Source organism: Gobius niger (assembly GCF_951799975.1).
Source record: "Gobius niger genome assembly, chromosome: 4".
NCBI lineage: Eukaryota > Metazoa > Chordata > Actinopteri > Gobiiformes > Gobiidae > Gobius > Gobius niger.
In genome coordinates, this window is record NC_136855.1 from 21,481,664 (window position 1) to 21,503,572 (window position 21,909).

The 21,909-nt window shown below is 38.3% G+C and overlaps 4 protein-coding genes across 5 annotated transcripts; all 4 read right to left on the reverse strand.

Annotated features, from left to right (window-relative positions):
- Positions 1-992: 992 nt before the first annotated feature.
- Positions 993-4,467, reverse strand: vps26a (VPS26, retromer complex component A). Its single transcript, XM_079555963.1, has 9 exons — positions 4,322-4,467; positions 3,348-3,497; positions 3,190-3,265; positions 2,393-2,549; positions 2,145-2,309; positions 1,952-2,058; positions 1,774-1,875; positions 1,472-1,581; positions 993-1,398 (listed from the first exon to the last, which is right to left on the reverse strand). Exons 1-9 carry the CDS (start codon positions 4,322-4,324, stop codon positions 1,282-1,284), a joined length of 987 nt encoding a protein of 328 aa, XP_079412089.1. The 5' UTR covers positions 4,325-4,467; the 3' UTR covers positions 993-1,281.
- A 2,394-nt stretch (positions 4,468-6,861) lies between these two features.
- Positions 6,862-10,199, reverse strand: srgn (serglycin). Of its 2 annotated transcripts, XM_079555797.1 has the most exons (5): positions 10,026-10,199; positions 8,328-8,466; positions 7,331-7,371; positions 7,064-7,291; positions 6,862-6,989 (listed from the first exon to the last, which is right to left on the reverse strand). In XM_079555797.1, exons 1-5 carry the CDS (start codon positions 10,072-10,074, stop codon positions 6,958-6,960), a joined length of 489 nt encoding a protein of 162 aa, XP_079411923.1. In that variant the 5' UTR covers positions 10,075-10,199; the 3' UTR covers positions 6,862-6,957. The 2 variants fall into 2 exon arrangements, with proteins under 2 accessions (XP_079411923.1, XP_079411922.1); XM_079555796.1 differs by having other exon boundaries at positions 7,064-7,371.
- A 1,307-nt stretch (positions 10,200-11,506) lies between these two features.
- On the reverse strand, positions 11,507-18,227 carry kifbp (kinesin family binding protein). Its single transcript, XM_079555242.1, has 13 exons — positions 17,737-18,227; positions 17,569-17,667; positions 17,255-17,334; positions 15,397-15,455; positions 15,162-15,286; positions 13,751-13,844; positions 13,543-13,655; positions 13,034-13,183; positions 12,882-12,956; positions 12,628-12,790; positions 12,369-12,543; positions 12,115-12,300; positions 11,507-12,039 (listed from the first exon to the last, which is right to left on the reverse strand). The coding sequence occupies exons 1-13, from the start codon at positions 18,193-18,195 to the stop codon at positions 11,901-11,903; spliced, it is 1,917 nt and encodes a 638-aa protein (XP_079411368.1). The 5' UTR covers positions 18,196-18,227; the 3' UTR covers positions 11,507-11,900.
- A 960-nt stretch (positions 18,228-19,187) lies between these two features.
- Positions 19,188-20,813, reverse strand: mpc1 (mitochondrial pyruvate carrier 1). Its single transcript, XM_079555295.1, has 4 exons — positions 20,632-20,813; positions 19,781-19,877; positions 19,516-19,648; positions 19,188-19,405 (listed from the first exon to the last, which is right to left on the reverse strand). Exons 1-4 carry the CDS (start codon positions 20,704-20,706, stop codon positions 19,384-19,386), a joined length of 327 nt encoding a protein of 108 aa, XP_079411421.1. The 5' UTR covers positions 20,707-20,813; the 3' UTR covers positions 19,188-19,383.
- Positions 20,814-21,909: the final 1,096 nt, after the last annotated feature.

Below are 21,909 nucleotides of genomic sequence, written 5' to 3' on the forward strand. Positions count from 1 at the left end.
TAATAGTGGAAAGTGCAAAAGTGGCCCCATTCTGTATCTAGCTTGGCATAAATTCACACAGGAGGCCGGTGACTTCAACAGTGTGAGTAAATCTTTAAAGCAGGACATTAACCGCCCATCAGGGCATCACAGTGGGACTTAGTCAGGACTTTATGGTAAAGACCAATGCTAATAAGTGTAAACCATTTGTTACACATAACCATGATAAATCAAATTAGACAGGAGTATACAGTTCAAACACATGCTTTAAAAAACAGAGAAAGATGCATCACAGTTTGCGCAGAGTCCATCCTTTCTTTTAACTTTTTTACTAGTCAAATGTATAAGTCTGACTGTTGTTAATATGGATAAAACAGTTTTTTTGATATACAGGTAAAGCTTTTGGAGCCATATTCATATAATTTCTTTTATTTAAATGAGTATGGTGTTTTGAGTAATAGTTACTGCTCCTGTTGTATTAAGACTGCCATCATATCATTTCAACAGGAAAGATCAGAGAAAACCTCACCAAAAAATGCTAAACATGTTGCACCGAGAAAACACTTAGTACAAACTGATATTCAAAATTAAATGTGGCATAAGCTGAACAATAAAGTCTTTAGAAATCATTCTAGTTTTTATATTAAATAAACATGAACAATTGAAGGGGAATTTAGTCTGATCCAGCATTATATTTTAGACAAATAAAGTTGCTTTTTATTTTACCTTAAATAGTTCAGAAACAATTGTATTGTATTTTGTCCTGACTGCTTATAACCACCCTTCATTTCAACCTGAGACCAATGTCTTGGTAACAGAACAAGTTCCAATTACCGGCGGCCACATTTTCAGGGGAGTAGAGATGCCAAAGATATTTGCACAATTGTGAAAACAGAGGGAGATCCAGAGACAGCAGAAACTCTCAGATGAGGTCTAGTCTTTTCTGCACCATTAAAAAGTACTCAGAACTTTTTCTCTTCAAACATATGCAGGCCTCCATGTTTGTATAAATAAGAGCATAGGTAGTTGTGACTGATGCATTTATGTCTAGTGATTTTGCATTCAACAGTAAACTTACATGTGCATCTGTATGAGTGCATTTCAGAAAGAAAAAAATAAAGTTTGACAAGGAAGAGCAGCCAACAGTAGAAGCTGTGGTGGTGGGACTCATGTCTCTGAGTTTGCAATCATGTACAGTATACAGCAATCTTCTTAGTCCTTAGAGAAAGGCAGCCCCTTACAGCCTGGCTGCCCTGTTTAAACGTTGGAAGTGTCTCTGTGCAGCTTCAGTCTCTTTAAGCCTCACATCTCTGGCTGCTCTGCAGTGACTGATTGGGTTCTGGGCTCAGGAGATTCATAACGTTGGTGGAAGTTTCTCTTTTTCAACTTCTCTGGAGCTTTCCTCCACAAAACAATTTCCTAAAGATAGACATAGTAGAAATTAAAATGTTGTCTTTTTGTTGATTGTAATTATTGCAACAACCAAACGTACTTGTTGTTTAAAATATCTTCTATCCTCTTCATCCACCAGGACCAGATTGAGAAAGAATCGTACAGAAAATTTCTTATTGACGTCCCTCATAGTGGGTGTCAGGTCATATCCTGTACAACAAAACATTTATAGACAATGTTGAATAAAAATTTGTCTGAGAGTCCACTTTGTACTGTTATGCTTCTTTTACATTATATGTGTACAGGATGATGTTTGGTTGACTGTGTTGTTTTTATAGTGCTTTACAAATAAAGTTAGAATCGGAAAAATGAAGATACAAGAAGAACACAAGTTTACGGTACCTGCCAGAAACAGTCTGATGGGGATTGACTCTCCTTTGACAGGAGCACCATCCATAATCTCATATTTGGCAACAGTTTCAGTCTCTGTGGTGGTACTGGGCCCTGAAAACAATGTTAAGTTTATATAAATGTTTTGTATATCAGTATGTAACCCAAAATTGCAAAGATGAACCATTACCAATGCCTGTTATCTCTTTCTTGATGAGCTGTAGCTCCATGTGTTGAATCTTGATCCTGACCAGCAGAAAGTAGATCTTTCCAACAATTACATCCTTCAAGTGGTATCTAAATGCATGACACATATATCCAGTATGTAAATCAGCTGGCATTTAGTTTTCCCTCAAGCTGCCGCCACATGAAAGAAAACTTACTTTGACTTATTGTATTCAAACTCAATGTGCAGACAGTCTTCAATGCCGACCTCCATTTTAATTGAGTTGTTGACATCTGGGTATGTGGCTAACTGATGGACAATAAGCTCATACTCCTTAACGAGGTCAGAGAGGCGGCGAACTATGGTCACCCTGAGAAAATACCTACGGCAGCAAAATGGAGAGGAAATGAATCAATGCATTTCAAAACAGAGATCGCTGCGTGTGAATAATAAAGAAAGCTGTACCTTAGCCTGACGTTGGCTCCTGTGTAGGACTCATATGGCTTCTCAACCTGCATGAACTCAAAGTCATAACTCCGGTTCTGGGCGAGTTCTCCAGGAAGAGCCAACTCTTTTACCAGGTCCACAAACTCATGTGTGTTGCTTTTATCGGAAAACAGCTCTGAAATAAAATATGTATGAAAGGTGACCATTGAGCAGTAAATCACTGAGCCTTTATTAAATGTCAGTATAAATGTATAGAACTTAGGATTACGACGATATTCGATCATCGTTGAACATAACATTACAGTGACATTGTGATACTGTATTCTAACAATTTCAATACATAGGGGCCCATTTAATATAAAACATAATCAGTGTTAGTTTTATTTTTCTTCAAACTGAGTCAACATCTTGACTAAAACAAAGATAAAATGCTACTAATCTTAAAGTTTGCACATTTGAAGTTGACATATGTTTTTGTTTTAGGCTGTGTGATACCCAGTCAGATGGCACCCAAGTGATTTTACGATATATTTTAGGTCCTTGCTTTGTGGATAATGCAACACCAAATAATGTGATCACAATAATTTGCCAATATGTTGTGTGTCTACCAGAAATCATTGTCTAAGTAGATGAGGCAGCTCTATGAAATGCTTTTTCAGCTCCGGTGTCATGCTATAGCGCCATGACTGGCTGCACATGACTACCACATGCTTAGTTAAACCTTTCAATAATCTGAGTAAAACTTGCTCATAAACAGCTGGTGACCACCTTCTGCTGCAAAGTAAATTCACCTACATAGAGTTTAGCACTCTTACCTATCTGTCCGACAAACTCAATCCGTATGCCTTGGTGCTCGAGGCGTTTTCCTCCCTGCTTCACATTCAGATTCACCTGCACAAACAGACAGAAAAAGGAGATAAAAATATGGAAAACATTTCACACTTTAATAGACTGTTTTTGTGCATTAAATTACCTTGCCAGACACTGACTCCCCATCATAGAACAGGTAATGTTTCTCCACTTTGCCATCCTCGGTCTTCAACTCAGCTGTCTTTCTATTTTCTGCATCGTTCAGGAGTACATCTATTTCACAAACTGGCCCAAACAGACCCCCAAGGAAACTCTGGAACAACAACAAGCACAAATCATCATACAGTAAATATTAAATCAAATAAACTTTTAAAGAGGGAAACGCCACTACAATACAGACCAAGTGACAAACAGCCACACCTCATGAGATAAATACCAACATTTTTGTTCCCAAACTCAATTTAAACAGACAACATGTTTTTACTCCACACAATGCTCGATGAACTTCGCTATTTCATGAATATATAAAATCATCATTTCACGCAACGTATGAGCTCAATGAAACAATACATGCAGAATAGATAAATCAGCCATATCAGACTCTTGGTGTTGATACAGAATAGTGATAATTTCAGCAAAGTCACTGTCGACCGCTGGTTAGTTGACATGAAGGAGATTATTTGGGCTGCTGCTGTGAGTTAGAATTGTGTGTAATGTTGCACAAATCTGGGACTATATAATTGCAATAGAAAGATTACAATGAAATAAGATATATATATAACTGGACTATTTCAGAATTAACCTCCGATCTACAAGTCAACAGTTGACATCAGCTACAAAACACTAGCAAGTTTATATCTCACTGAAATGTCATAAAACTAAAGAACGAGCAATACATTCAGATCACTATTTCGTGAATGTTACTCTACTCAGTCCAAAATATGTCCCAAAAAAAAAAAAATCGCAGGCGGCCTCGCAGCTAATTCTTCGGTCAAAACTGTTAGCTTCCCCGACGCGTCAATTGAACTAAATGTAAACAAAAACACGACCGTTTGTCAGTTGAAACCCGCTAAAGCTAAACTCGTGACCCGATGCGTTTGAGCGCAGTGTCGGGAGTGTCTGCCGTGTTTGACTCACCATGTCGGCCGTGTAGACAGCTGAAGCTAACAGCTAGCCCTGCTCCGTGAAGCCTGTGCTGTCTGAACATCGGGCTACACTAGTCCATGGATGTGTTGGCCTCACAGGAGGAGTGTCATGTGACCCGCCCGGCTGCTCTGCGGGACAGTACCGCACAGGACAGGACAGCACAGCACAGGACAGGACAGGAGAGGTGAGGGGCGCTCCAACCTCTGACAATCAGAAGCAAAGAAGCAGAATGTTTTAGACTGCGGCATAGTTTGTCCAAATACACTTTTGCTCTATGAAACACACATGAAAAAAAAGGAAAATACAATATGTGTGCAGCGATATGCAGTTCAGATTCCTCCCCAATTTACAATATTGGGGAGAACACTTTTAAATTGTATTTAGTTACTGAATATTAAATGTACATACACGTATTCCGTTACTTCTAATCACTCTGAATACTTTGAATACTTTCACAATTGTATTTATATTTATGTATAAATATGGCGTATAATTACAAAAAATAAGACAACAATTGTTGGAAAACCTGTTGTAATATAATATATACTCTATCAGTTTTGTATAGCCCAATATCACAACAGGAGTTGCCTCACAAGGCTGCACCAAACATTAAGGCAATAAAACAAAACAGTAAATAAGACAATGTAAAGTTCAGGCTAATTAAGTTAGTTAATAATAGCTAATAATTAATTAATGGTAGTTAATTTACTTACCATTAATAAGGAACTCAACAACTCTGCTGGCACATGATAAGGTGGCGTTTTAAATGTATTTCATTTTAGGAGGAAAAACAGGTCAACATTGATTCTTTCTTAATAATATGCAATATGGGGATAAAATGTAATGTTTTTTGCCATTTAGTTTGGTAGTTTGTGAACAGGTTCACAAACAAGATTTTTTTCTCGGTTTGAATCGTGCAACATAAAACATAAACACAGAATTTAGATTTTTTTCTTTTTTTCTTTTTTTAAAAGCTCTAAAATCTTTAGAACTAGCCTATAAGGCTATAAGGCCATGCATAAAATGATTAAAATAAACAAATAAAAAGTAAAAGATGATAAAGACAACAACAATTTGAGATTTTGAGTTTTAAGTGAACCGGAACAGGTTATTGCGTTCATGAGTCTTGTTCATGAAAGTGGAACTTTACCAGAATGCAGTTTCTTAAAATGAGTATTCTAAATATGTATTATAAATACATGTATTTAGTTACTCCCAAGTTACAGTAATAATATGGAATTTATTACTGTGTAGGCTATTGCTGACATATTATTTATTTACAGGCTAGTTAAAACGGTTCCTGGTCTTAAAGCATCACAAAGCATAAAGAGTTTGTTTTGACTGTAAATTAATTGAAATAACATAATTCTTTAAACATCCTTTATAAGAAAGTTACATTTTCTTTAAAAATTCCAAGTCCGGAAGCTCCGTAAACTCTAAGTACACCAATCCATTCTTGCCACTTTCTATAAATGTTTCATTGAATCCATCCTCACAGTCAATATCACTCTCACTCACCACAACAAGCTCAATAAAATAATCAAAATCAGCAACAAAATCTTTGGTCAGGAACAGCAGCCACTCAGTACCATCTATGACTCCAGAGTCCTGGGTTTAGGCACCCAGATCTCCACAGACAGACCCCTCACACACACTGCACACTCACTATGCCCTGTTACCATCAGGGCGCAGGTTCAGGTCCCTCCCAACTGAAACTTCCACTTTCCTCCCCACCTCCATCCGCCTGCTGAATAAATTACTGTGTGGACATTGGTCTATTACAGGCCCACTGTATTTTCTTTTTAATGTTTTTATTATAACACATGTTGATTGTGGTGTTGTATGTCTGTCCATGTATTGTTTTTATTTGACCTGGCACTTCCTCTGTAAGTGAAGTATAAATAAAGTGAATTTGAATTGAATTTGAATATGATTTAGTTATAGGTTACTTAAACAGGTTCCTGGCAAAAGGTTAACCTTAAATTCTCACAACGCATAATCAGTTTGGTAAATGCTTGTAATATTGACTGTAAATTAATCAAAATAACATAATTCTTTAAAAATCCTTTATTAGAAAGATAGAATTTCTTATAAAAGTCCAAGTATATAATCCACTCATATTTAGTGCTCCAGCTCAAAGTAAATGTGTTTGGGTGCACACAATGATCTGCAGAAGAATTCCAAAAGCACTCTCATTGAGTAAGTTCAAATCCCTCAAAAATGCAAGGCCATGGGCCACAGAATATGATCTGAAATCCAGAGGTAAACTTTGTATGGGTTTCTAATGGAAACAGCATGAGCATGAACAACAACTGTTTGTTAATGTATTGCACAAGATGTATTGTATGTATTAAAGCCAAAAGTATTTGGTAATGCGTAGATGGATGTTCCAGAAAGCGCAAAGTCTACAGTCAGTGCCTATTTAAAACCAACTGTTTGGTTCACTCATTTGAATGTAATTTACATTTGATTTATAGCAACATCACATTGTAGAATACAAAATATATACATCTGTCTGCTTCAAATGCATAGTCGAGAACACTTCTTGCTTTGGTCAATTCCTCTTGTCGATGTGTCTTTTACAGTTGTAGAAATTGGTTTTCCTTCATCTCGTCCTCAGCTGGTTTTTATTCACCAAGGATAGACCGATAACGAACACCTATAATAACGAGAAAACAAATCAAGATCAGGATACTACTATTAAAACTGTTTATAAAGACTTTGATTAATTACCTTTGTTTGGCTTGTAGATTTTTGACAAGAATTCTCCGGAGCCGGTGTCAGCAGGAGAGGCCCAATCAGCCATAAAAGCAGAGCCTTCATCTCCAGAGCCGTCCTCAGACAGATAGACCACAGGAGACTCTCCCTCCTCAGGGCTCAGAGACTCCTCCTCCACAAAATCCTCCTCCTCCACCATATCCTCCTCATCCGCCATATCCTCCTCATCCGCCATGTCCTCCTCATCCGCCATATTCTCCTCCTCCGCCATGTCCTCTAGGGCCTCCTCTAGGTCAAACTCATCTTCCACTGGCTCAGCTTCCCTGAAAACATTACACATTTATTCTTCCATATGGAGAGACTACATTAACAGGATTTTACACTCAAAGTTCCTCCAAAACAGCAGTTCGAACAGAAAATGTGTCATGTGTTTATCACAAATACTGGCGGTTGTTATGCTGTCGCAACTGAAAAAGGTTGCAACAGTTCGGCACGGCTTCAGTTTTTTAATAGCAAATACTAGAGAGTTCTTATATTCAAACATTGGTCTTAAGTATGTATTGGTCCAATTGAAAAACATTTCTTCACAAGACTAAGGGATAAAATATCAACACTACAATAAAATTTAAAAAAATGTGCCATGTATGGAATGAAAAACACATTCATATGGAGTTGAGTGGGAGCGCACATTTTCTAAACAATAGAGCAGGAGCTGAAGTCTAGCAGGCATCACAGCCACTTCCTTTGAGCACTTCCCCTTCACTTCCTGTTCAGGCAGCCAGTCACTGATGTACCGATATTTTTATATTTTCAAGTGTGAATAACAGAGGCTTAATAGCATTTAGTTTGGTGAAAAGGTTCATTAAAAAACAATGGGGATGATTTTGTTTGTTTTTTAAAACTTAAACTAAAGAGGAAATAGCTAGATCAGTGCTGCAATGTGGGTTGCGTCAGTAACAGTTACTTTTAGTCATAAGATTCATAAGAAACAAAAAGTGTGACAACAATAAAGTTTTTTGGTAGATTGTATCATAGAGTATTCATTATTTCATGCAAATGGTGTATATTTTTGTGCCTACACCTTTGACAATGCATTTATCCTCTCTTTTATCTCAAAGCACTCAGCCCGTAGGTCAGTGTCTTTATCGTTCCACGTTGTCTATTTTGGCTTTGCTTGGAAACGTACCTGCCACTTATGTACTTGCTCACAAACACATGAATGCACTCTGAGGCCCATGCATGCATTGACCTTTTTTTTCTTTACAGCACGGACACTTACAGGTACTGGGCTTCTGCCGCTGGGAGTTTTGTTGGTAGGTCTGGACTCCACTCCATTTTTGCACTTTGATGAGTGATGCAGTTGGCCTGGTCTCCATCAGGGCTACATTTCACAAAATTGTACACCGCAGTTGGTGCTCCTGCAGAAAAAAAAGAGGAGATGAGTCATTTATCGGTTGCTTTGACATAGTTTCTAGAATTTTATGTCATCATTTCATATGGAGGGCAGGGGCCTCTTGCTCAGTTGGAGATTCAATATTCTTAATTGTGAAAAGTGAAACAATCAGGATAAGTTGATCATTTTTTATGTATTGGGTCAACAAACCCGCCATAATAACCTTTTGTCCAAAGGTCCTTATATCGGACAAAACTCACACTCAAGTTTGAGCTTCCCGTGATTGCAATACTACAGGGTAATTGTAGCACTTAGAAATTTCTGAAACTGTAAAATGCAATATAAATTAAATGTATTATCATTGATAATAATTGTAAAAAATATTAACCATACGGCTGCCTTTAGATCAGTTTAAAACTAATACTTTCGAAACTTCTTTCAGCTTTGGGAAGTGGTCTGAGTTACCATTAAAGTGTTAAACGACGCACACGTTACACTGAAACCAAGTGTTATGTTGTGAACTTGAAGTCCTGTAGATTCTAATCACCTTACGTTTAAGTAGTAGAATGATGTCTGTGGTTGATAATATGATCAAAATAGCCTCTAATCACATTTTTCCGAGGTCTTTTGAGGTGTACTTTATTGTTTACAACCTTGACCTCATTTCATTATGGAAATTACATGTCCATTTACCATTCACACATCAAGAAACTGAACTCGGAAACTGAAACACTGAGGTCTAAGGTGTGTGGATAAAGGGACTTCCATTAATTTTCCCCTGACACTTTCGAAGTGTGACATCACTGTGGCATCCAAATTGTCTCAATCTTATTGAGAAATATCTATTTACTCAAGAAAGTGACACGTTACTTTAAAATATTTTCAACTTGAAAATTGAAAATTGAATAGCAGAGTGTAAAAGTGTGACTTATGTTTCATTATTGGTGTAGTACGACACTAAATAGAATTCTGATATTACCAAAGAATACACCACACAAAGTATTATAATAAATTTAAATGAATTCAACTTTGATTCATTTTCATATGTTATTAGACTTAATCTTCTTCTCTGCCCCGTTTCATTCATACTGTATTGGCTTGGTGGTTTTGATGTAATTGTAAGATGACACTTTTTAAATAAATAAATAAATGCAATGAAATATGTAAAGGCAAGGCAACCAAATATTCACCAAAAGCAACCAAATGTCTCACTCAAGTATGCCTTTTGATACTTAAATAATAGGCCAACTTGAGTAAGTAGAGTGTGATGAAATTCCTCCAAGAGAAGTTCAGTTACTTCATGTAATGAAGTTAATGTAACCTATTTGATATGGTCTAAATGTACATGTAAAGTAAGTTACTACCCACCTCTGGTAACAAGCTATTAAAGATGTTCACTTTACATCGAGTTGCTTTTTTCCCTGTGACCCCTAAGGCCCTCAAACGCAGCGTAATCTCTGTAATTTGGACGCACTTGCCCACACGCCTGTAGAAGCTCCCTGGCCAAAGTTAATGCCACTGTCTGACCTGATAAACACTTCTGATAGTGAAGGAGAGAGAGATGTTGACAAAATAATATCCTACCCAGACCCCCGCTGATGGCGAGACAGAAGATAGCGAGGAACAACATCATTTTCTTCACTGAACGGCCAAACGATGATCCGAGCGCGCACGAGATACTTTCTATGAGCCGTAAAGAAAAGTGTCAACTGCTTTTGACATCCAGACTCGCAGTGTGAAAGCTCAGCCCCCAGAGTGCGTCATGGTTTCCTCAAGACAACTTTGTACAGAAAAAAAGTGTCTGAACATCCCTCGATGGAAACTTTGCCCGGCCCCCAAATATCAGATATCAACCCTGCGCGTTTGCGAAAGTGCGCCACACGATTGAGGAAATACCAAATGTAAGATATGAGGCTCTGCGCGCACGTCTCACCGCGGCGGGATGCAATCTCTCCTGCTAATTAAACCAACATGTCGCATTGTATGAGGACAAATAGTTTTGGCATAATGTCATTCACCTGTTTTTCTGCACATGATCAACAATAGGAAAAGGCATGAGGTGTCATAATAAATAATAATAATAATACATTAATGATATGTTAAATCCTCCTCCTCCTCCTCCTCCTCCTCATCCTCATCATGAAGGATGTCAGCCATTGTTAATTAGGCTCTATTGTTTGGTTGAAATGTGTTATGTGCCTATAGTTCTTCTAAAACAGGTAGATCTACTCAGTATGCAAATCTTTACTGTAAATCTCACACTGGTAGGAGTTATTCAGATACAATAATAGTCAACATTTCATTTGCTGTCAGAATTATGTCTTGTAAAAGGACCAGTTTGCAAATTTAATCAACAATAACAAGTGCTTATTATGTTATGGCAACCGTTTAGTGAAATAATTTGTTTTAGGGGTCTCAATTCTATTTAAAAGAGTAAGCCTATGTGGATGCGAGCACTTTCCACGTTTTTATAAAGTACAGGATGAAAATGACAGCATTTTGCAAACGACAGTGGCGTGAGTGATTTATGGGAAGTTTGATTGTGACATTTTCTGCAGCAGCTTAGTAGACATTTTATACTATGAATCATCTCTTCGTGTTTATTCCTATAGCCTATGCTCAAGTCTTTGATGCAATGTCTCTGCCGCAAAAACTATTCTCATATAACAAAGGGAAAAGTCAAGTGTGTCTTTTTTAGACCTTGTTTCACAGCAGTGGCTCTTGATTCAATTACTTACAATTCATTACTTATCTTTTTTTAAGTTCATGTTAATCAACAAAAGAGGAATAAAGATAGATTTTCAGCTGACATATCAGTTTAATCAAAACGGAAGTGGTATCTGACGCATTTACTCTCAGGAAATGACACATTAGCATGCCCAACGTTGGTCTCCACACATGCTGCTGTCATTAATACAGCAAAATACAAACCATTTCATTAATACTTCAAAATACTCAGTAGTGTTTCAATGAATGAAATAGAAGCTGTATTTTTTTTCCAAATAGAGCAGAGAGTGTTTATCATCACTAAGTTGTAAATAAACTGTAGCTTGCTCACTGTCAGCAATGTTCGAATTACACCCAAACATTATTTTGCCATTTATTTTGTAAGGCCATTATTTTTAAGTGTAACGGAGTAGATACAACAGTTCAAGCAGCAGATGTTTTAGTGGCACGATTACATGTATTAGGCTCAGTACAATTACATACAATATTTACACAAACAGAATCACTGCACTGCCTTGGTTAATATAGGAGAATTCGTGCAGACCTTAGATGGAACAGTCATTTAGTGATGCCTGCACGGTAAGATTTCATGCAACATAACCACCAGGCTATGATAATTTAACACAATTGACAGTTAATCTACTTTTCAGTAAAACACAGCTATGTGCACACGTGTACAGACTTTGTATTGCCAGGTTGGTCCATGGTGTTAGGTAAAAAAAAAAACAGTGTTCAGTTGTTTAAGGCCATTCTTGCTTTGAGCCGGTTGATTTTCAGCGGCAGCAGGCCAGCCATCTCCATACTCAGCTCCAGCTCGGTTTCCGCAGCAGCTCCAGCTTCAGGATGGGCCTCACAATACTGCACCACATACCTGTAGGGCAACAGAATAATCGTATGGTATTCAATATGAGATTTACAACACAAATGCTACTTTCAAAAGCCTTACTTGTAGTTTTCCAGAGCTTTGTTGAGATTGTCTAACTGAACAGTGGGGGAAGAGGTGATGAGGCGGCTGTGCAGTCGGGCGACTCTAAAACGGGCCACAAGAGCCGGTCTAAGTACTTCCTCCTCCAGGTGCTCTGGCATCTTCCCCTCTGGAGAGCGCAAAGACTCCAGAAACATCTGGAAATACCTGCATTTAAGAAGATGGTCAGGAGCCTTTAGTGGTATAAACGTAGATCATTTGTCCTTTTCATTTACTTGACAGAGGAAGTGCAGAGGAGGTTGAATTTCTTTATGGTGTGGCTGTCTAAAGACTCTGTGTCTGCTTGTCTGTTGGCCAGTGCAAGTTTCAGGTCCATCATGTCATTGTAAGTCTCGGCCAACTCAAACATCAACTGACGGCGAATCATGAGGTAGTACTGAGCATTCAGTTCTGTGAAGAGACATGTTTATTTTATTTTAATACCAAACATAGCAATTATACAGTGCATAACAAATAAAATACATATTATGTTACCGTTGCAGATGGGCTCCAGCATGTCGACTCGCCGCTTGTGCATTTTGCAGCGTCGCTCCAAGTCCTCTTCAAAAAAGGCCAGAACTCTGAACAAAGCACTATGATCCTGAAGAATTTCAATGTGATCGGTCACGTAACCATCCATCTGAAAATACTCTTTGGCCTGAAAAAGTGATCAAAACACAACTATTCACACAATTCTTTGACATTGAATCTTTTTTGTATATGTTCTTTTCATTGATTCATGTATTTACCTGAGTTACATAATTCTGTCCCACTAGAAACACAGCGCGGGCCTCTGTGAAGTCCACAGGGAACAAACGCTGTACCTAAAAAGATAAGAAAGAGAAAAAGCTTAGTACATGAGAGAAGGTGACATAAATGTGAATATATTTACACTATAAACCTTTTCTTCCAGACTGGCAATAGAGTCAAAAGTATCTTCGGAGTCAAAAAGAAGAGCACTCTTCCTCCCCTTTTCTTCATCCTCCTCTGCTCGTCTTCTTGCAATTCTCAGCTCTTCTTGACGATCTGAATCGATGTCACCAATGTTGTCCTAGTCACACACACAATCATGGATGAGCAAATACTCTAGAGTTCATGCTAAATATGCTGTTATGTTGGATTGAAATTTATTGAACATTATGTTCTCCATGAAACCTTTTAAACGGCACCCTCTAGAGTTTCTCCAGAGAAATGTTTAGTGTGTTAAGTTTTCAGTGATCATTCTGAATTGTGGGTGGGGGAACCTCTAACATGGCTGGGTGCTGCTCCAAACTAAATGGTGACTTTTCTGACAATTCTGTTGTAGATTCCTTCTTTTTTTTTTCAAAGATGCTTCGGCCTGTGGGCTTTATGAGGCTAGACATGACAACAGGAAAGCTCTTATAAATACAAACACAAACGGACAAATACCTCCAGCAGCTTTCGAGCATCCAGCAGCAAGTTCAGGCAATACTTGATCCAACATCTTGCAATCTCTGCTCTCTTTTGACTCAGCTGTTCTCTGCGCTCACTCTCAATTTCACCTGGACGTAAAGAGTCAAGAGAGGAATTTTGATACAATTAAAAGAAAATTGCATTTCTTCTCTTTATTTGAGAGATGACCAAGTAAAGTACGTACTCTCTTGTGCTGCAGCCTCAGAAGGAATGTCTCCTGCTAACCCTGATATAACAGTTGCTGCTGAAAGGCAATGTCGTCCTTCCATATATCGGCCCTAGTGGAAAATAAAACTATTCAGAATTGGGAAATGTAATTATCAAACTATGCAGAATTTCAGGCTAAACCAAAACATGCATTTGAATGTTTAAGGCGAGACACTGCAGATGAATAAGGAAAAAAAAATATTTAGAGAAACTTTTGCTGGAGATCACTGACATAAATAATGTATTGCAAGTTTTGTAAAAAAAAAAAAATGGTGATAAAACCAGGATTAAATGTGGGATTATTTTGTTGAAATCTGAGTTATTAGATTTGCTCAGAGGGATTTTGGACATATTGGGGCAGCGATGGCGCAGATGGTAAAGCGGGTCGTCTTGTGACCAAATGATTGGCGATTCGAATCCCCCGGGGAACACTGTCATTGTGTCCTTGGGCAAGTCACTTCACCCACCTTGTCCCCAGTGTCCGCGTACACTGGTGTGTGAATGAGAGTGTGAATGGGTGAATGGTTCCTTGATGTAAAGCGCTTTGAGTGCCTAAAGCAGGTAGAAAGGCACGATATAAATGTGACCATTTAACATTTGGATCGGCCCCTGGGTGTGTATAGTCCCAGCCCTAATAAAGACTATACCATATCTTGTTTGATTTAAAAAAAAAAGGAAATTATTTGTTAACTTGACAAGAGCCAGATTAATATTTCAGTGCTGAAATTAACTTGAATTGTTTAGGAGAGGATGCACTTTTGGAGCAGAATTTACCGCTGATTGGATCAAGCACACCAAAAATCTAATAAATCATTAGTTGAAAATGTGTTAAGTGTTATGTGTAGCATTATACCTAGTGTTTTTTCGCTGTCATCGTGTTAATTAGTATTTATTTGGGCCAAAACACTTTTGGTTTGGTTCTGAACAGTGAAGGTGGGAGCAGTTCAAGATGGATTCTCGTGTGTTTGTGAAGAAGACACAAATGCTGCAAGAATTCAGCTTACAGGCAAGGTGAATTATTAGGAAAAACATCTATAAAAATTTTATTAGATAGAAGTTAGATATTGAAAAATCCCTCTGAGCTAACCTTCAAACTAAAACAGGAAGGATTTGTGTCATAGGTGCTACTACAGTGAAAATTTAGTTTCAACAATAACAGAAAAATGTGTTTTAAGAAAATGGCCCATAGATTTACAATGCTGCGTATGAGTCTAAAGAGTAATGTTCTAAAGAGAAATATTGAAGTGGTACAATAATTAAACACCTTATTGGGAAGATGAGGCCATTTATTTGTTTCCAGGAAAAGGTTTAAGAAAGAAAACTGGCCCAGTGTCTCCCCTTATTGCAAAAATACTAAACTAAAGGAAGGGAATTTTAAAAGGTCCTACCTTTGTGATGTAATACTGTGAGAGTGTAGCAGCATTTAAAGCCCACTCCATTGGATTGTATTGATTTAACTTGAGCTGCCTCTGCAGAGTACTGTGGCAATATGTGGCAGCACGCTCAGTTTGACCTGAACATAAAGTACCATGTACAATCAAACATTATTTTTTCTAATTACGTGATAAAAGAGCTGAAAAAAAACAACACACAAATAAACTCTATTTGTTGAATTAAACTCACCAAGGTTTTTGTAGACTTGTGCAAGATAATACATTGTGTGGGTATAAGCCAGTTCAAACCTGTGCAAAGAAAAGAAGGAATTAAAAACAACAAAAAACCTGGATCAAAACATTAATGACTTGAGGAACACTTTTCAGATAGTATATAGATCAAATACAACATTCTTTAATATCCCACATAGTATTTTTGCAAGTGATGAGTGCCTGGACCTAATCTTTTTATGCACGTCTTATTGCCTCTTTTCATGAGTTTGTTTGATGGACACCAGTAGCTCCCTGTTTAAACTGCAGTTGAGTATCCCACATATCCATATTTTCAAAATATTAGGGGGAAAAAAACACCTAAAAACTTTAATACTCTAAATTTTAGCTGCATGCATACGCTGTGGGATTGTTTTAATAAGCTTCCACAATATTCCAAGATTAATTTCCACCCACTGTTGTGTTATATATTTTTTTTAACCAAAATCTTGTACTGACGAGAGACAAGTAACACATTCTTTATGTCTTCTTGTTGTGATGATGGGACTGTGGGCCCTTTCAGAAATCGTTCCCTCTTCCCTCTCCCTAACCTTTAACACTCGATATGTGCGTGATTTTGGCAACAGTAGTGAGGTGTCCTGTCACAGTAAAGGTTAAGGTGTATTTTGTCCTCCTGGAAAATGTGTCCTTTGCATTTGACCAATCCTCGCAGTGGGCGATCACAGTGCTCTGCTCAGGGACCCATCTCCAGATGTCGAGCCAGGCTAAGGGTCAGAAACATCTGGCAGGAGGATTCACCTATTGTGCATCTTTTCGGTTTATGGGGGAAACTGGAGCACCCGGAAGACACCCATCGAGACACAAGGAGAGAAACATGCAAATTCCACACACAAAGGCCTGCGCAGTCCAGGAATCAAACCTGGGACTTTCTTGCTGTGAGGCAAGCGCACTTAACTGCTCTGACGTCTCTGATGAGTGCCCTCACTGAGGAAGCTTTTTCGACAACATCCGGATTCTATATTGGCTAAGGTCTGGACTCTGTGGTAGCCAATCCATGAGCGGAAATTAAATGTTAATCTCCGAAACCACTCTTTCACAATTTGAGCCCGATTAATCCTGGCATTGTCATCTTGCAGTATGCCCTAAGACAGGGGTGTCCAAAGTGTGGCCCGGGGGCCAAATGCGGCCCTCAGACCAATTTTTGGTGGCCCTCTGCCTTTTTGCTGAATCGGGACACATCATCAGAGGTGGACCTTTTTATTTGAAATGTAATAATTCTACACAATTCTAACCAAACAACTAACCTTGTACTGTGAGACAGAGCTGGCATGAAGGTTTTGAGCATAAATAAAGGTGTGGGGCGCAATTTAAACCTCTGCTAGTCAAAGGTTTTGCGGCACTAACTACCGATCTATGGCCCTTCACCCTGTGTACGCTTCAGTATGCGGCCCCCCATGAAAAAAGTTTGGACACCCCTGCCCTAAGAAGTAGAATATCCTTCTCATTCATTATATTCTGGTAGTGACCTGACCTCATTCTTTGCCTAGATGATGTGGCTGAAACCAGACATGAACAACTGCAGCAACCCCAGATCATACAATTCCAGTTAGTGATTTTTTTGGGGCCCAACAGTGTATATCCCTTAATTTAGAAAAACAAATGTTTTGTGCCGTTTGCCACTCTGTCTATCTAATCTGTCCACTTCTCCAGTACAAGGGTGACCTGAGGGAAGAGGCAGCTTGTGTGTATTCGTGTAGGAGGAAAACTATTGATTATACATACTGCTGAAATGATTATGTACTTTAGATAATGGATTTATGATCAGTATGTTAGTGCAACATTTGTTATGACCCTGTATCAAACATGAGATGTGCTACCTCCTGACTCTTTCCTGGTGAGTCAGCATATTTTCCTCAGTACCAAAGTACTCGGTCATGTCAATAGGAGGACTTCCATCCTAGGAAAAAGACAAAGCATTAAGCTTTATAAATCATCGCATTCTTAGGATATAGCTGGTATTAAAGTGATTTGTGAATAATATAACAAATAAACAGCCATTTTATTTAGACCAGTTTGTTAATGTATAGTGATGGAGCATAAGCCCATAAAACTATTGACAAGTAAGCTCAGTGTTTTACAAATGCAGGTGTGTGGGGAGGAAGTAAATTTGTACTTATTACGAACGCCTTACATCTTTCATATATTGTTGGTAGTTAGATTCAGCAGTCTCGAGGAAGCCCTGAGCCTTCTCCGTCTCGTCGTAGCCTGCCCAAAGGATGCCCAGCTGATTCTATAAACAAAGTATATCATTAGCTTATGCCGGTAGCAATTATTTTCTAAAGAGAAATGTGAATGGTACCCTGACGTGGATGTAAAGTGAAACATTATAGCACGTCACGGTGCATTTCTGCAGCAGTGTCATGCAGTTTCCTAAATGCTCCTGTCCGGCTGGCAGCTCCTCTGTGTCGATGTGGTTGACGCCAAGGTAATACTCCACAGCCGCGAGCTTAGCGGCCCGCATCCCCGCGGGAGAGTCCCCGCAGAGCCCCTCGACAGAGACATCCTGGTGCTGCCCGTCCACCACCGCCGCAGCCTCCTCCTCCTCCGGCGGCTGCCGACGCTCGGTCCCGCTCTCCTCATCCACAGCCTCGAAACTCTTTAAAGTGCAGTGTATTTCCCGCAGCAGCTCCCTGGCCTTGTATTTGGAGCGGAATGGATCATTTTTGGGGTCGTTTAACGATTCAACATCAGTAAGGTTTTGGGCGTTGGTAAATTTTTCACAGACCGCTCTCCACTCGTCACTGTTGACAGACGCCATCCTGATTTTCGTCTTTCTTCTTCTTCGACTTTATTCATTGTTTTCACGATACCGCCACCTTCTGGCCACTGTTTTGGTACTGGGGCAATGCATGTTAATTTCTGAAATTCCACTACATTTAACATGTTTTTTGTTGGTATTGCTGTAATGCATCAGTATGATTTGTTTTGTGTATCATTAGTAGAACACAGCTTCTACAAGTTAGATGCACATTTTATCATACTGTTTTATGAAGAATTTTAATTGTTTATATTTTTTGTCCAGCCATGCAACAGCCCAACCACAACACATCACTTTGTAGAACTTTGTACCTCAAGGGTGTAGGTAAATTTTGTAAATGAGGGTATGATTCGAACTTCTGCCTACGTCTATCAGTTTGATTCTGAGCATAGGCATAAACACTCATCCAATTGAATGGTTAGGCAGGGTACATCTCTGTGAAATAAATCTCACAGATACCATTTGTTTGCCAGTCCACATCAGACATGTCTCATCAATGCATATTACCAGATGAGATGATGTTTTACACACACTCACACTGTCCCAAGGCTGGGCAAAAATCACATGAAAATTCTTCATAAAAGCTTTATTTCAAGAAAACCGTGAAACAAGTTCAGTTAGGTTCTTTAGGGAAAATACATACAATTATTTAATTTTCATAAATTAATGTGGACGAGTCAACACACAGTACACATTTGGTCAGCAGCAGCAAAACTGAGATGTCAAGTACAGGAAGAAATAATAACCATTACAACAGAATACCTTCACTGTGCAGATATATTTTTGTACAACACTTGGCTGACACACTGGTGCACCATTTCAGTTTTAATGTGGCTCACGTGATTTATTGACAGTTGGAATTTATCTTATAAAACTAGAAATAATACTACAAACAGATATTGATGTCTATGACCTATGAAATTATAAGAAATGAATTGTTCTATTTAGCTGTTGTAGTTCTTATTAGCTTTAGTACGCTGCCACCTTGGCTTTACAACAAGTTATCCCTCCCACTTTTTTTTTTATTGTATAAGGCGTCCAACAGACTGAATTTAGTCACATTTTGTGTTACGTTACATAGCCAACAATTCTTTTAACTGGACCTTAATATTAAACAGTGACTTGTGATCAGTTTAAAGATGCCATATTTGACTTGTTGGCAAGGAACATTCTGTCACCATTCAGTGGTTATGAAGACTTCTTCTGGAGACTGAGAACAAGAGGGACAAGACATGAGTATAATTTTTTGCTTTACATACAGTACAGTACATTCATTGTGTTGACAAAACCGTAATAACCGCATGAGTAAAATTCTCTTACTTGTATTTAATGAGACGACTTCCTTGGATTAATTGAGCTGTTTCGTTTGTTATGTGACAGGCAAACAAAAGCCAGTTGCGGGGTTGCACCTTATAGGCAAATCTCATGAAAAGCAGGGAGTAGCAGGTGAGGGCTGTGAAAAAGATCCAGACAGATATTATTTTGCTTGCTATAAACAAAATATTTAGTTAATTTATCTTTGACACACCATACACAAGGGACATGTAAACAGTAGATTAAGGAGCTTCACTTTTGTGTGCCTTACCAAAGGTCATCCTGCCACTGATAATTTCAGGACTCTTCTTCATATCTGAGATGGCGGCAATAGGCAGACCCCAGTTTGCCACGGGTCCCCAGAAATGCTACAAAACAATAACGTACAATAATATGCTGGTATAAAATAACACTGGGATTGATTATACAAATTGTAGATGATTTTCTTACCGTGCTAATAGGGATTTATGTTTCCAGGGAATCAAGAAAAAAGAAACAAAAAATAATAATTCAGCATTAACAGCGTTTTATTTGGGTCAAAAAGAACGTCTTGCTTTTAAGGTGCCTGATATATTCCAGAATGCAAACCATTTTTAATATGAAACTTGTGTTACTTATTAAAAGACCAAACAACTGTGTGGGAGGTGGCTATCTGAGCTCTCATCAACAATACCCTAGAAAAGATTAAATCTCTTCTGTCTGTGACCTCTCCAGGATTGTTTCATGTGCATATGTTGATTTGCATAATCTGTATGCTTCTTCATACAGAACATAACTATAAAAAAGTCTATAGGCTACTTATATTACAGTTATAGTTATGTTAACAGTGACAACATATCGGCTACTAGTGTCTGTATATTTAATTTGCAAATTCACAACACTTTAAACACTACCTATCACTTTCGGTCCCAGAAACCCAAAGCAAATGCACTTAGTACAACTAGGTAATTTTATTTCATATTTCTTTCAAATAAAAAACAACATATAGAGTAAAGTGCAAGAAAGTTAAATATTAGTTAAGGAGGTGACGTTTACCAATATGCTAGTTTAGAGCTATGCTTTCTATGATGCGGCTGACCCAGCTATCGGCTAAATACATTAGCAATGCAATGATCACAATACATACCTAGTCAAATAATCCCTGAACTCCTTGCTCTTCAGGTGGTCTACAGCTTTGCGCACAATCGTCCCTGCCATTTTTCCTTAAAGATGTTTGACTGATAGTAGGTTTGTCCTGCTCCTTGTTTGAAGGGCGACTCGATTTGCAGCGCCGCAGACAGACCGTGCCAGAGGACACCAAACAACACAACGCTTTACGGCATCGTCGCAAAAACGAGCTAGATCGTCACGTGGTCGAAGTCATGTTTGATTTTATTATTTTCTCTCTTTTTTTTTTATCAAGCATTACGTTGATTGTAGATTGGAAACATTTCTTCTTGATAAAAAAAAATGCAGGGAGGTATAGCCCAGTAGTTCTCAACCTTTTGGAGCCACGACCCCCATTATAACAGGTAAAGGGATTCGTGACCCCCCGCCCGGGTCACACCGTGAGAAATCGGAACATTAGCCTACATAATTCTTAAAAACCAAAGAAAAAAACCAAATGGCTGAAATAAAATTCATCAAACTACGGACAAATAATGGCACTCTGGTAAAATAGCAAACACATGCTACAATAAAACATTAGATTATATGCTAATGAAAATATGTATATTTTATCTAAATTATCTGGCGACCCCCCAAATTTATCTATAGGCCAGTTGAGAACAACTGGCCTATAGTATTCTTTCTTTCTTTCTTTCTTTCTTATTTTTGTATTTTCTTGTTTGTTAAATATATAAGAAATCTGCCGCATTTACATGCACAGTGCACAGTCCTCTCCAAATAAACACATAAAGTATCCAACAGATGAGAACCGTATGTAACAAGTGAATTGTGAGATCAAAGGATTATCTTGTCTTATCTGATCTTAGCTTTATCCACTAGGCTGCCAGGAAGCTGAACTCTCCCCCTCCCATAGATGGTAGTAGGATTTTTTTTTTTTTTTTTTTTTTATAGTGCTCTGTATTTTTATAGTGCTCTGTGTTAACTATTGTCTTTATGAGCTCAGGGTTCGCACAGCTTCTATTTTTTTTTACACAACATATGAAAACATGAGTTTGAAATCATGTACAGTAAAGGGTGTTTTTGTATTTGTTTTCAGTAATATCAATTCTTATTTTAAAAATGTGTCTTCATATCAAGAGACAGATATGGCAAAAAGATTTGGAAAGTTACATCTAAAGTTTTGGGGGAAATCTACTTTTAACCTGGGATGTCTATAGGAAACTGGAGCACCCGAAGTGCATGTAGGGCCTACATGCATGGGGATAACGTACAAATTCTAATTAGAAAGACCCC